Source organism: Bidens hawaiensis, unplaced genomic scaffold (assembly GCF_021521415.1).
Source record: "Bidens hawaiensis isolate Kalapana, Puna unplaced genomic scaffold, B.hawaiensis_p1.1 tig00002273_1, whole genome shotgun sequence".
Taxonomy (NCBI): Eukaryota; Viridiplantae; Streptophyta; class Magnoliopsida; order Asterales; family Asteraceae; genus Bidens; species Bidens hawaiensis.
Genome location: NW_027491121.1, coordinates 1880227 through 1895008, shown reverse-complemented (window position 1 = coordinate 1895008; position 14782 = coordinate 1880227). Strand labels below are relative to the sequence as shown.

Here is a 14782-nt window from a genome sequence, read left to right as displayed (position 1 = left end):
CTTGCTTCATCTAATGATCTGCATGGAGTCATAACGAGATCATCATAGAAAGAGGAGCCCTTCTCTAACCCCAACTTGAGAGCTTCCACTGCTGAAGCTGGGTTTAGGTTCGGGATTTCCAACGACTCCTTACTAAACCTGGTAATAAAATCTCTCAAGGATTCCCCAGGATTCTGGGTAACCCTATAAAGATCACCTGTCATTTTCTCAAAAGTTCTACTACAAGAAAACTGGTTATTAAACATGTTAACTAAATGAGAAAATGAATTGATAGTGTTAGGGGGAATACTCAGTAGCCATTTCATGGCTGCCCCAGTTAAGGTAGACCCAAACCCTTTGCAAAGACATGCTTCCTTGATTTCCATTGGGATTGGATTGATCTCCATACGTTCTCTGTATTGTGCGACGTGTTCCTCAGGATCCGTCGAGCTATCATACAGTTTCATATTTGGGGTTTGAAACCGTTTTGGGATCTGCACGTCGCTAATCGATGGCACGAACCGGGATATCTTGTGGCTATCAGTAGGAACTTCAGCTATAGGAAGGATTACACCAGGAACATTTGATATCATGTCCTTGAGCTTTTGTAGCTCTCGGGCTAAACTTGTACTTATGCCTGCATCCTGTAAAAATCCCTGATTAGCATTAAAAGGAATTGTATTGAAAGTGTTACCCTGATTGATATTCTGAGGAACGGTTGGGGTGTTGTAGCTGGTATTCCTGAACATAGTATTTCCTGGAGTGACAAATGGAGTGGTCGAGGTGTTAGCCTGCATCGGGATGAAGTCTCCCTGGTGCACCTCGGAGGACCCTACAAATTGCTGAGTCTGAGCATATGGCTGCTGAGGATTGAAGATTCCTGATGGAGGTACTCCTGAAAATCCTGCATGCTGTGGAAATCCTGAGGATACCACCCGCTGGTAAGGACCTGAAGATTCTCCCTGCTGCGCCAATTCTGAGGATAACGCCTGTTGATAAGGACATGAGGATCCTCCCTGCTGCGCCAATCCTGAGGATAACGCCTGTTGATAAGGACCTGAGGATCCTCCCTGCTGCGACAATCATGAGGATCCTGCATGTTGAAACGGCCCAGCAATGGATGCATGCAAGTATCCTTGGGATCCGGATGAGTACAATCCCGTGGACCCTGAGTGTTGGAAAAGCGAGGATCCAGGGTTGTACGCCGTGGTTGACTCCGGACGCACCAATCCTGAGGATCCTGGAGGAGTGAAATCCAGAGATCTCGGGATTAATGGCGTGAATTCTTCCGCCGGCTTCTTGGCTTTCCTGATATCTTCTAGTTCCTTCACAAGCATCTGGTTGGTCTTGTTCTGGCGATCCATCTGTTCCTGTAATCGTTTATAAATAGACAAAAGTTCATTATCAGATACCATAACGGGATCCTGGGGGGATGGTCTCGATCCCGAAAATACTGGAGTAGAAGCTTTCTTTTGAATGTTGTCAGGTTTCTTTGGGATAACATCAACAGAAGGAGGAGGAGGCATGGAAGGTTTCGCTGAGGATTCTGATGCTGCGGCAGAAGATGAAACAATCTTGGGCTGTGAAGACATGTTGTGGATATTGAGAGTAGAGTTTCGTTTGAGAATGAATAATGATCAAAGCACCGTTTGCCCCACGGTGGGCGCCAAATTGTTTCGGTCAAAAATTAACAAACTAACTTTTGATCAAATTAGTGCGTGAGGCGGGGTGCTTAATAGTAAAAAGATTGAACACGAGGATATGATTACGAGGGAAAAAACCCTTGATTATGATAATCTTCGTTTCGGTCAAGAGTTTACAACGTAATCTTTAGTCGAATCTCTTCGGTTAAAGATTATGAGCTTAACTTTTGGTCGAATCACGCTTGATTATAATGATCTCCGGCAAAAAAAACCCCCGAACGGTAAAAACTATCACCGTCAAGCTTATTAATATCAAAAATGGATGATTACAGAGGTTGGAGCTGATAAGTGATCGAATACTAAGTGTTACAGAAATTGCTAGTAAGCTAGATCGTGAAAAGTGTGTGTGACCTACTGATATTATCAGCTCAATATATAACAAAAGATTACAACTGTTATCCCGAAAAATCTGGAAACCCTAGACTAAGTCTTCAACAAGCCGTTAGCTTCCACATTTGTCGGTTGACGAAGTTCAAGTTATATTTCGTTGCAATCCACGTTCTCATAAACATATTTAACACGTGATCTTATCTGCAAAACAGTTAGATAATATAGGACAATTGAATTAGTCAACGTACCTTCCTCAGAATAACCGCTTGAGTCAACATCCTTAAGTTAAGCTCAATTCCGAGGATAAAAATCCACACCCAACAAAACTGATAACATATTTTTGTAAATTTCATATAAATGGTGAGAATCGGATTATGATATTCAGTTAGATATATATATATATATACATATATATATATATATATATATATATATAGTTTAACACGTAAATGTTATTTAAACCTATTTAATATAAATTGTCAAATTGAGTCAAACGTTAATTTATTCAAATTCGGTTTTTTAACAAATGGTGAAAGTCTAATTGTATAACATATTTTTGTAAATCTCATATAAATGGTGAGTATGAGATTTTAATATTCAGTTAGATATATATATATATATATATATATATATATATATATATATATATATTGACATGGGACTAAATATATTAATAAATTTATTTGAAAGTAACATTAAAAATCACAAAAACTTTAAACATTTAGAAATGCTTATTAAAAGTAAAATCTTTTTTATTCAAATTCGGTTTTGTATAATACTTTCCAAATACTATACAAACATAAAAAATTCATTAAAATTTGGTTTTTGCATAACTGGAGAAAGTCAAACTATTTAACATATTTTTGTAAACTTAATATAAATGGTGAGAATCGGAATTTGAATGGGGAAAATCGATTTCTAAACTGCCATATTAAATGTGTATAAATTTAAAAATATAAAGTAAGATAATATTGGAAAGTATAATAATGTTTTAAATTGCGTTGACATTAGTGATTTGATTGGACTTTGGCCAACACCGATAGAATATTGATTATATTATTATAGATAATTTAATTTCTTATAGAATAATCAATTAAACTTCATTTCCTGATTATATAATAATTAATTAAATTACATAAATTGTGAAAAATAAATAAATACATGAATACTAAAACAAATATGCATCAACATTAAAAAAAACATCTTATCAACAAATGCTCAATCTATGAAATTAGCTTATATCAAGTTTGGGACAATAACCTGAAATGACACAATCGAATAATACTATTCATATCAAATAAAAAATAAATTACAAATTATGAAAGATTTGAATTATGTGAACAAATGTAAAATTATTGTTATAATTTATAATCAAAAGATTAGAATTATGGGAACAAATTTAAAATTATTGTTATAATTTATAATCAAAAAATTTGAATGGCGTTATACTTACCATAAAAACGAAATAGTGAAAATCTCCTATGTATCTTTGATTTTTATATACAACCTTGAACAATAAATTAATTAAAAACTTTGATGGCTATCAAACTATTTACTTATTTACTAAATTTAGATTTTAGTCATTTTATATAAGATTTGACTAAGTGGTCTCTTTTCTAAAATGATGTAATTTCAACAATATTTTAATTCTTTGAAGTATTACCCATTCAAATATTCAACCATATATAATATAAAATTTACCATATTGATAAAGTTATAATTTACCATAATAATAAAAGACTTTTTTACCATATTTGAAATTCAAACATGAGCTCTACTTGGTAACTTAAAACGAATTTCATAATTACAAGAAAATCACATAAAAATAATATAAATAAAAAGTAATTTTGAAGTTATTATTGATATAGTAACATGAGCATGAAAGGCAAAAAAATGTATTTTGAGGCGCAGTCAACTGGAGTGCTTGACCAAGTCAATGACAAAAGTCATCTAAATCAACGGTTTTGATTAGGCCTCCCAAAATCAGCAATTTTCTAGGACCTTTAGCACAATATGGATTATTTTATTTATACCTAATAACAGGAAAATTTTAAAGGTGTTAACGGAAAAACGAAATTTAAAGATGTTACCAAAAAAAAGATTGTATAAGCCGTGACACTCACCGGAAAATGTTAACTGAAATAATAAAAAAGAATATTAATATTGATATACGAAAAATGTTACCGGAAATACTTACCGGAAAAACGTAACAATGGAATATATGATTTTGATTAACCAACTAAAATGAAATCTTCAGCAAATTAAACGGGTAAATAACCTGAAATAATGTAAAACAACCATTGTTATAGGTATAAAACATAGCCGGAAAAAATTTAACATTGAGTCTTACCGGAAATACTTGCCGTAAAAACGTAAAACGTCCAAATATCACCTTCATGCCCGTTTATGATTTACAACTTAAACTGATTTTAAAAAAATCAGTTAACAATGAGAATAAACATAAAAAGTTTAGAAGAAACAATAACCGGAAAAAATAATAAGGTTGCCGGAAATAAATAGATAAACAACCGGAAGGTGTTACCAGAAAAACTAAATAATAAGTTATTATAAAATACAAACTTACCGGAAAATTGATAAAAATCTTGAATGATATTCGCCGGAATTTATTAATAGGTGAAAGAGAGAAAAAGTTGATTAGGGTAAATATTAAGAAATGTTATGGTTTAAATATAGGTTAGTTGATGAGTTGGCTTGATTAAGAAAGGTAATAGGTGACATGGCCTTGAGGTGGCATTGATGTGGAGGCCCTAGAAGCTTGACAAGTGGAAAATGCATCTTGCTTTAATAGTATGTATAGATGTAGGTCAAGAGTTCAATCTTTGGTCTTCTTTTATCATCTTCATCAAAAGCGAGCGTGCATATACATCTCAGCAAATTTTAGTATCTTTGACATATTGAACCCACATTATCACAAGGACTTTAACTACATATACAAATAAGAACTATGTTACCTCGTTAAAATGGTTTCCAAACTCTTAGTTGTGTAGGAACAATCAAACTGATGATGTTTGTCTTTTGTCTTGGCCTTTTTGCATTTTTATATTCATTTTCATGCTTACCATTTGAAGTACATGTCTTTCCTCATAAAATGAACTAAAACCCTCTAATATAATTTTTTTTTCATATCCGATTGAAGTTCATTCGCTTGTTTGACGCTAACAATATTGAAATCCATTTCTTCAACACATTCAACCACTTCCATAACGGATTGATATAAAGTAACCAACCGAGAAAATGTTTTATAATGAGAACTCCAACTTGTATTCAGTCTTTGAAAGAGAAACTTCTTGATTAAAACCACTTCTAGTACCAATGTTTAAATCCTAGTTTTGACATACGTGAAAGCGTGTTTCGTCATTTGCAAGATGAACAGACGACGTTCATCAAACAACCTATTGTTTTACAAAGCTTTCATAAATCAGTATGTTGTTTGCAAAACAACATACATAACCTGTTGGCTCACTAGACAGTACTTGCACCATCATAACCTGACCTCAACCTTGGCCAAATCCGATCCATATCCGGCAAATCTTCAAGAGATGCAAGTGTTTCCATTACACGAATAAGACCGGTGAAACATTATTTAACAACCTCACATCTATTTTCATATCGAATAACCACAACCAAATGCGATGTGATTGCTCTTAGAGATCATCTCCTTAATGACATTTGAGCTAAAACATATAAACAATTTGTCACTTATCAGTCACATATCCATACATATAAAAAAAACACTTATGAAAACGTATGCATATTTGGATTAATTATTTAAATCAAACTCTGCTAAATAAATACAAACAAAAATAGACAATATTGAGTTTGTAGATGCAAATGTATATCACAACAAATAAATCAACTAAACCATAAGTAGAAACTAAAGTCACAATTTGATGCTACAAAACAGAGTAGTGGCCTTTTAGGTTCAAAACTTAATCTGTTTCCCTTAAGCTTTCACTTGTGAGCCATAGTTTCTTTTGGACTATGAGTACAACATCATCTCCATCTGATTCTGATGGTGAATCCGCCACCGCAACCGTTTCCCAATGTATCGCGGGTAAATATTTCTTCACGAAATCAGTAACGGGCTTTTTGTCCCGAACGATTAGGAAGCCCGTGGGCCTGAGAATACGGTCGATCTCGATTAACAGATCTTCACCGCTGCAACCTTTCTTTTTGATTATGTCTGAGAACACGTTGCTCGCGTGGAGAAGATCGTACGTACGTGGGTATGTTGAGTATGCTTCACACCTGAAAGAAATGCACCCGACTTATGGTTTTACATTTGGGCTTGAAATGTTTGTGTTAAAAGAAAATTGGGCCAAAATAACGAATCTGGGCCCAAAACTTTTGGTCAAAAGCATTTAACACTTATTAATGAATTTAGGCCTAAAACTTCTGGCCCAAAATGAGCTTGTGCAATAAATGCAAGAATAAACATTCAAACAAGTTCGGTTTGGTTCAATTCCAGAGTTCAGTTTGGTTTTGGAACGAGATATAACCAAAACCCAACTATAACTTTCGGTTTTTAAATTGATTAAAAAAAGGACCCGTCAGCTATTATTTTGGGTCAGTTATTTCGGTTTGGTCTTGTCAGTTATTTTAGTTTCTGTTAATCAGTTTTGATAACTCCTGTCGAACTCTAGTTAATTTTCATTTTGGGGAACAGTTCAGGTTGGGCCTAATTTAGGCAAGGTCCACGAGCTTGTAAATATATGACAGAAATGATAAATAGGATTAATACATACCAGTTATGAATTGAGCCGATTAAGCCTCTATCATAAATAAGCTTCAATGTATTGGGTCCATCTTCAGGGACAACATTCATCACCCAAACATCTTTGTTCCCCAAAGCAGCACCAAACGAACCCAAATTTGCCTTCATATCCATCACATTCCTTATGGTATTCGCTGATATTTTTGGGCTCAACAGGTCCCAATAGTTCTCAACCCTCTTACGCCACAGCTCCTATAAAATTATGCAAGAATTTGTGAATTGATAAACATTTTAATTGAAATAATAATTAAGAATTATGTATTATCATTTTTACCGTATCTTTTTCAAACATGTCACTTGAATAGCCAAAGTCAGCTAGACGAGGAGGTGGAGAAGTTAGCCTAGCTGGCCATGGAGCCAACCCGCTTCCTTTAGTTGTGTGATCATCTGATGAAAAAAAGCATGTAAATTTTTAAGTTTTTTAACTAATAAGTCCTTGTTTAACTTTTGAAAGTCAAAAGAAACATTTTACAAACTCAACTGACATGAAGATTACTTACGGTCAGAGTAAGGTGTAATGCAAGCTTCCATGTTTACTCCATAAACAGCATCGGGATCATCATCTGACCGACAAAGAGGTGGTTGAGTACCAGGAGCTCGTTCCAAGTAACAATCATTAGTCAAAGGTTTGACCCAAATAACAGTTTGGTTTCTCTTTGCAGCTATTTTCCAGCACATACGTTCAACAAGTGCGCTCATTTCCTTCCATATTCTAAGATCCTCTTCATCTTGTGCATATGCTTCAGGAGACGAGTAGGCAAAGTAACCACCTGGTCTAAGTAACCGATCCAATTCAAGTAAAAGAATTCCGTCTCGTTGAAGCCAATCGATTCTACAACGGGAACAATGAGCAAGTTCAAAGGATCTGCTCGGGTACGGAAGTCTTTTTGTTCCAAGAACACCAAGGTATGCAGGAATGCCTCGTTCTAAAGCAAACTGAATTTGGTTTTGATGCACATCATTAGGTGCTAATGACATTGCAATGATGTTGGATGATAGAAGGTAACCGCCAAAACTTGCAACACCACAACCGACATCAAGTACGGTCCGTAAGTCTCCTTCATTGTTCATGATGTCTTTTGAGAAGTTGAGCATCTATTGATTAGATTGTTTGTTAGAATTAGAAAATGGAATAAAGCAGGGTAAACTAGATGTGGGAAAATAGTTACATTTGCAATTGATTTGATGTACTTATCAGCTCCATAGTGGAAATGAGTTCCTCCACCTGGGAATATGATTTTTTCACCTTTTACAACCATCCAGTTTTGGTCTGATTTCTCGTGTGCAAGATGAGTATGTGGTATGTTGGCTTTCCATACTTCATCTCTGCTTTTTGGCCACTTGATGGGGACCTGTATCAAAATTTTCCAATGTTGTTAGACTATAAAGGGAGCAATCTCAAACATTTACTTATGAATAAAACAAAAATTAGCTTAAAAGAAGTAAACAAGCCAAACCGGGTCAAAAGTTATTCAAAAATAAATTTTGGTGTGCAAAACCTCATATCTCATTTTATTCAAAAGCTTAGATTACTACAAAAAAACAATATGGTTTCTGTGAACATCGACACACTACTTATAACAAAGGATTTAAACAAAAATGTACAAAAACGTCAACCAGGTACTATAAGCTAGGACTGTAAACGGACCGAACATTCAATGAACTGTTCATGAACAGTTCAGTGAGAAGTTTGTTTATTTAATAAATGAACGAACATGAACAAAACAAAAACTGTTCATTAAGTTTAAACAACGGACATGAAACACCTGTCTCGTTCGTTCATTTAAATTCTTTTGTGTTTGTTCATTTACCTTCCTTTGTGTTCGTTAGTTTATGTTTGTTAAAGTTCATTCGTTTACGTTTGTTGAAATAATCATTAAAATTTTTTAGGCCTATTTCAATTTAGTCTATTTATAATAACTTTTTAAACCCCGCAAATTGTTGTCCACGTTTACTTTTAATGGGTTTTAGCTCATGTTTTGTTTGTTTATTTATGTTCAGTTATGTCTCATTAGTTTATACTGTTAACGAAGAAAACCTTAACGAACAGGTTAATTTTTTAACGAACGGACACAAACAAGAAACCTCATTCATTCAACTGTTCGTGTTCGATCATCTGTTCGGTTAAAGTTAAACAAACGAACAAGAACATGCTCCGATCGTGTTCATTTGGTTCGTTTACAGGCCTACACAAGCCACATGTATGACCCAGTACCCAACTCACCCAGACCCAACCCGTCCATTTTCAACTTCTAGTTGATTAAAACCACACCTTGTACCCTGATGGGGGAGGAATCAAACAGTTGAAACGCCTTTCGGGCAAAGGGCAATGTCTTTCATAGTGCTCCATTAATGACAAATCCAACTTCAATCTCATCTGGTAGATAAGGTGTCGGTCAAGACAGGGTATCAATTCAGAGTATCGATCATCACAAACCTGCAAGAAAGAAAGACAAAGGATCAAAATACAAAATTACTAAAGAAATGCAAAATGATCCAAACTTATTGTTAAATAACTTACGGGAAAGCTTTTTGGTACAATACCATCTTCATCATCGACCCCAAACTTAAAATCATCTTGCTTGTTTCCAAGATCAGATTCTTCATCGCCACCTAAGTAAGACGACCCAAGCTTCCTTAGCGACCGGCTACCATACTCTATAGCTGACTCACCTTCACTTTGAGAACCGAAAAACAAATAAAGAAAAACAAGCGCAGCTCCTGCAAGAACCAAAGTAGTAAGCAAACGCTTCTTAGATCCGTCTGTTCTTCCTCTCATAATTAACGTTATGTTTGATACACCACAACGTTAATCAGTTTGACTTAAAATGCAATTACTTTATCACAAAAACAATTGCATTGTTTTCTTAATAGACAATTTAGTATTTTTTTTATCCAAGATACGCTTAATTTCATGGATACCCGACTCCTTTATAATAAAAGATAATACAGTATTCCAGCTACCAGATTCGTTGTCCGATCAACCTATTAGACAAAAAGAAAACGTATCAGTATCGTACGCAACCCGTTAGTTAGTGAACTTATTAAGGTTCGTATGAAACTGCGAAACTGAAACCATAAAATCAAAAATATGATATGATGTTCACTTTATCCGAGATCCGCTTAAATTAACTTGAGTTGTCAAACAAGATCATTATTAATCATGTTATTAATTAATAAGAATCATAACTTGAAGATCTAATTAATAACTAACTATAATTACATTATCACATTTACAGTTCAAAAGTAACCAAATTATAACATCACAATCACAGAAAGGTAAAATGTCGTTAAAAAAAATAACAGATTCCACAATTACTCAACAAATTCACTACATATTCTCAACATTAAATTATATTAAACACATAGTGATCCACACATTCACTAATAAATTCACAAAATAATTAAAAAACAACATTCAGCACTTCATTTCTAATTCGCATTTCTTCAAACTACAATCCAAATTACGGATTTTAACAATTAACAATAGGTATCACAAATACAATGCTAACGCTAGGATTAAATTAATCAAACAATTCAATCACAGTCATATTTACCGCCAATATAACATTAGATCACATCATAAACAAAAACCTAACAAAACATCAAAGTAATAAAACTGCAATTCCGAATCAGATCTAACAAATTACCGAACAAAAACAGAGAAATTGAACTTACTTCCGTAAGAGTGAAAGAATGAATAATAATAATAATAATAATAATAAGAGATCTAAGCTGTGGATAATGAGTGGCAATATGTTGGGTCTATAAACAGAGTGTAGGGGTAGATCTGAGTGTTTTCACGCGGTGTTTTATATTTTTATTATTATTTTTATAAAATTTAGGTGGTTTTGGGTCCCTGGGTTATGGAGTTGGTACAGTTTGAGTCCCTGGCTGTTACTTTTTTTGTGTTGGTTGGGTCCTACTTGTTAGTTAAAAAAACACGGGTAGGGTGTCGGTTGGCAAGTGGGTTTCTCTTTCAAGGGTGAATTGGATTTACACCTGCCCATGTGGCTTTCGATTAAAAAGAAACTCAAGTTTGGTTGTTTTGACAAAAACATCCATTAAGTTTTATTGGTTGATGAGTGTTTGAGAAAGTTAGGGTTTTTGTTTGTTTAGGCTTTGGGTTTTTGGTTGTTATGTGGATCTAGTTTTTGAGGTAGAAGATTGTAGTTGAAGCAAAGTATCGTGCAACTAGCTTTGATGACTCGCTGCGTAGGACTCATCCGGTGAGGAGATGGAAGGTTCTCCATTAAGATGTGTATATGCCCGCTTTTATTTAGGAGACTGGGAATGAACTTTGACTTAAATATAGCGAGCTTTGACCGGTGGGCTTGGTTATGGTGCGGGTTTGATCTTGTAACCTAGAAAGTGGGTATACTATACAAGTCCGATAATCTAGAATCAGATGTGGTGCTAACTACATTATTTCGAATTCGAACCACATGTTGTCATTAGTGACTAACATTGCATAAGTTATTAGTGTCTTAATGTTAAACTTAGTATTAGTTGTTTTACCTATAATCTTCCTAATAATATCTTATGTGTTTAATTATTGAGGTGATATTACATGATATGGATCTCACTATTGGGCTGGAATGACTAATGGACTGGAGCTACATATGAGTCAATTTGTTACTGTTATGAAAATCGTTAATTGATTGTGAGCCTGGTTTTCCTCAACCCTATAAGTGTAGCTTCTCATTGACGCATCCTCTAGTTAGGATATGGGCGGACCTATAGCTTGACCACGGGGTCGGCCGACCCCTGTGAGAAAAAAAGAATTAGTGTTATATATACAAAATAATCCTGATCGACCCATGTAAATTTTGACACCGACCCCTGTAAAATACCGAGAAAAAAGATGGAGAAAATATAAAGCAAAGAAGAAGAAATATTGCCGGAAAAATTCCGGCATTCTGGAGCCGCAGCGGCAATGGGAACGGGGAGAAGTGGATATTGTGGGAGAGAAATAGTATAAAATTGATATTTTAATACCTAGTTTTTCGTTATCTGCACTTCTTATCCTTTTCTAATTTATTTGTTCTTTTTCAAATAATACATGAAGTCATAAATGATAAATGGTTTAAATAAATTTAAAGTATATTTTTAGTTTCACCCAAGTCATCGCATACCTTTTTAATTTTTTTTCCTACGTTAACTAGATCTTTTTTTACTTTATATATTGTTATTTATTATTTTCCTTTTTTTTTATATAAATATTATATACTAGTTTTTATCCCCGTATTACGGGGGTTGTGTTTCCTTTTCGTGTTTAATATTCATATTTTTTTGCATTTTAATTTTATTTATTATAAAAAAATTAATAATATAGTTAGGGTTTGATGATGAAAAAGTATCACAGATAACTGACATGTTATAACCTGTTTATAAACTATGAGTTTGGTGAGACCCATGACCCTCTTATTTTTTTACTATAAAATTGTTTCTTATTATAAATAATATATGTTTCTTAAAAAATTGAATATTAATATTTGGTATATCCCTATTTTATAGGATTTGCATATCAAATACTTTGTGAGATTTATTTTTAGAATAGTGAGATGTTATAACCCGTTTAAGGTTATCTGGGTATGGTGAGACCTATACCGTGAATTCGGGTAAAATGCATGAGAAGTTTTCATTTACAAATAAAACAATATGGTGGCTTGAGTAAATGTAAGAAACAACCATAGAGCTTTTTAAATGTTTTGTTTATTTACATGGTTGTTTTATATTATTTGTTTCTAATATTTATTTATTTTTTTAACTTTTTTTTTGTATGAAACTTAATAATTTACTTATGATTTGATGATAAATTGTTTCGAAAATAAATGAGATATTATAACCCAGTTTAAAAGTTATATGAATTTGATGAGACCCAAGACCCGTTTATTTTTTTTACTATAAAATTGGTTTTTTAATTATAAATGATATATATATATATATATATATATTTTAAATAAAGCATATATTAATTTTTAGTATATCCATACTTTTTAGGATTTTTATATCAAATATTTGGTGAGATTAGTTTTTAATTTAATGAGATGTTATAACCCGTTTAAAAAATGTAACATTACGAAAATTTCGAGTTCAAAATGTCAAACTTTCCAAAGTCAAAGGACCAAAAATGCCAAAATTCCAAACCTTAGGGTTTAAAATGAAAAATCTGTCTTCTTGTCCTATCGCGCTACGCGACGGGGCAAAAGATAAGCCCATCGCATATCGCGATGGGGCTTGGTCAACACTTCTAGAAAAAGTCAACAGCGATACGCGATCGCTGTTAACTTATGTCATCGCGATACGCGATGACGTGGCCTGACATCTCTGGCACAAGACTGCCACGCGTCCACACGTGGCACACCTTTCGCCACTTGTCCCGACACGTGGCAACACGTGACACATCGTCCGTCACGTGGCACACCGTCTGCCACGTGGCGACACGTGGCAGGCCTATATGGTGACTGTCTTGGCCTACGTCGCGATACGCGACGGGTGCCAAGGAGGTCGTCGCGTACCGCGACGGGTTTCAGAATTTTGCCTATAAATAGCAGCCCCGGGTCTTCATAATTGTAAGGCCCCGTTACCGGTAGCCCTACTTTCGTGTTGGATTTACTCATAAACACAGTTCTAAATATCAGAGTTAATTAAAAACTTTACGCGGAATATAAAACTTTCATAAAACATTACATATCAATTCATAATCATGTCTTAAAACATTCCTCTTGTCTTTCAAAATCAAAACATAACTTATAAAACATATCAGATCTTCAGATGCCAGGCTTTAGTCTTCTGCCATGTGTCCTCCACTCAAGCCAGCTGTCTCATCCTACTCACCTGCGTGCATACTAAAAGTCAGCTACGCTGAGTGAGTTCTAGTTAATCATACAATACCATACAATACCTTCTTACATACATACGTACTTAACCTCATAACTTTCTTTCATACACACATAAGTACTCATACCTTCATTCTTACTTACATACTTTCTTTACATTCATAATCATACGTTTTAAAGAGCCTTTCGCCCTATAACCTCACAGATATTATAAGGGTCTGGTCCCTAACATCACAGATATTATAAGGGTCTGGTCCCTAACATCACAGATATTATGAGGGTCTGGTCCCTATCCTCACAGATATTGTAAGGGTCTGGTCCCTAACATCACAGATATTATAAGGGTCTGGTCCCTAACATCACAGATATTATAAGGGTCTGGTCCCTTGTTTTCGAATATTAGTAGGGTTCGATTCCCTCTTCGTTACCATACAACCATACATCATACCTCGAGTATTATTAGGGCTCGGTACCCTTTTCGTAACCATACAACCATACAACCGTCATTTCCTTCTTTTATTAACTTTATTACGTTCATACACATAAACATACATATCATACTTACCATATTTATAACGTTACAACCTGACAGTACGTGCAATATCCGAAGATCGTTCACGTACCATCAAGCAATCATTCATACATATCACATATATCACATATGGAATACACTTATCACTTAGGATAAATGTATTAACAACACATCAAGTATGCACACAGCCCCGAAAACATAACAAGGAATGGGGCTAGAAACTCACCTGGATCCTGTTACGCTCGCCGTTGATCGTAATTCCTTTCTTTAACTGGGCTCGGCTAACTGTATAATATTTACACATATCAATTAACTACTACTACTCGTTTTGTATTTCTATCTATATATGACCCACAACGAACGGGGGTCCGGGGGCAGCGCCCCTGGCAGCTGGGTTCTAGGGGCGGCAGCCCCTAGCGGGGTCCAAGGGGCAGAGCCCCTGGCTGGGGTTAAGCTGCCTTAACACATTTTCCATTAGGTTTTTAATTTATTTTCTAAACGAACTTCACTTCAGGCGAAGTTAAACCTCGGGCGAACTTGGCTTCAGGCGAAGTTAAACCTCGGGCGAACTTGGCTTCAGGCGAAGTTAAACCTTCGGCGA

General features: G+C 34.7%; 1 protein-coding gene across 1 annotated transcript; it reads right to left on the bottom strand.

Annotated features, from left to right (window-relative positions):
- Positions 1-5821: 5821 nt before the first annotated feature.
- Positions 5822-9766, bottom strand: LOC143614390 (putative methyltransferase PMT3). Its single transcript, XM_077087844.1, has 7 exons — positions 9329-9766; positions 9080-9244; positions 7977-8159; positions 7308-7902; positions 7082-7194; positions 6779-6999; positions 5822-6281 (listed from the first exon to the last, which is right to left on the bottom strand). The coding sequence occupies exons 1-7, from the start codon at positions 9584-9586 to the stop codon at positions 5963-5965; spliced, it is 1854 nt and encodes a 617-aa protein (XP_076943959.1). The 5' UTR covers positions 9587-9766; the 3' UTR covers positions 5822-5962.
- Positions 9767-14782: the final 5016 nt, after the last annotated feature.

Coding starts and splice junctions, on each gene's coding strand:
- LOC143614390 (XM_077087844.1), bottom strand. CDS start 9,586: ATGAGAGGAAGAACAGACGGATCTAAGAAGCGTTTGCTTACTACTTTG. Junction 9,245..9,328: donor TTGTACCAAAAAGCTTTCCC/GTAAGTTATTTA, acceptor TCTTTCTTGCAG/GTTTGTGATGATCGATACTC. Junction 7,903..7,976: donor ACATCAAATCAATTGCAAAT/GTAACTATTTTC, acceptor TCTAATCAATAG/ATGCTCAACTTCTCAAAAGA.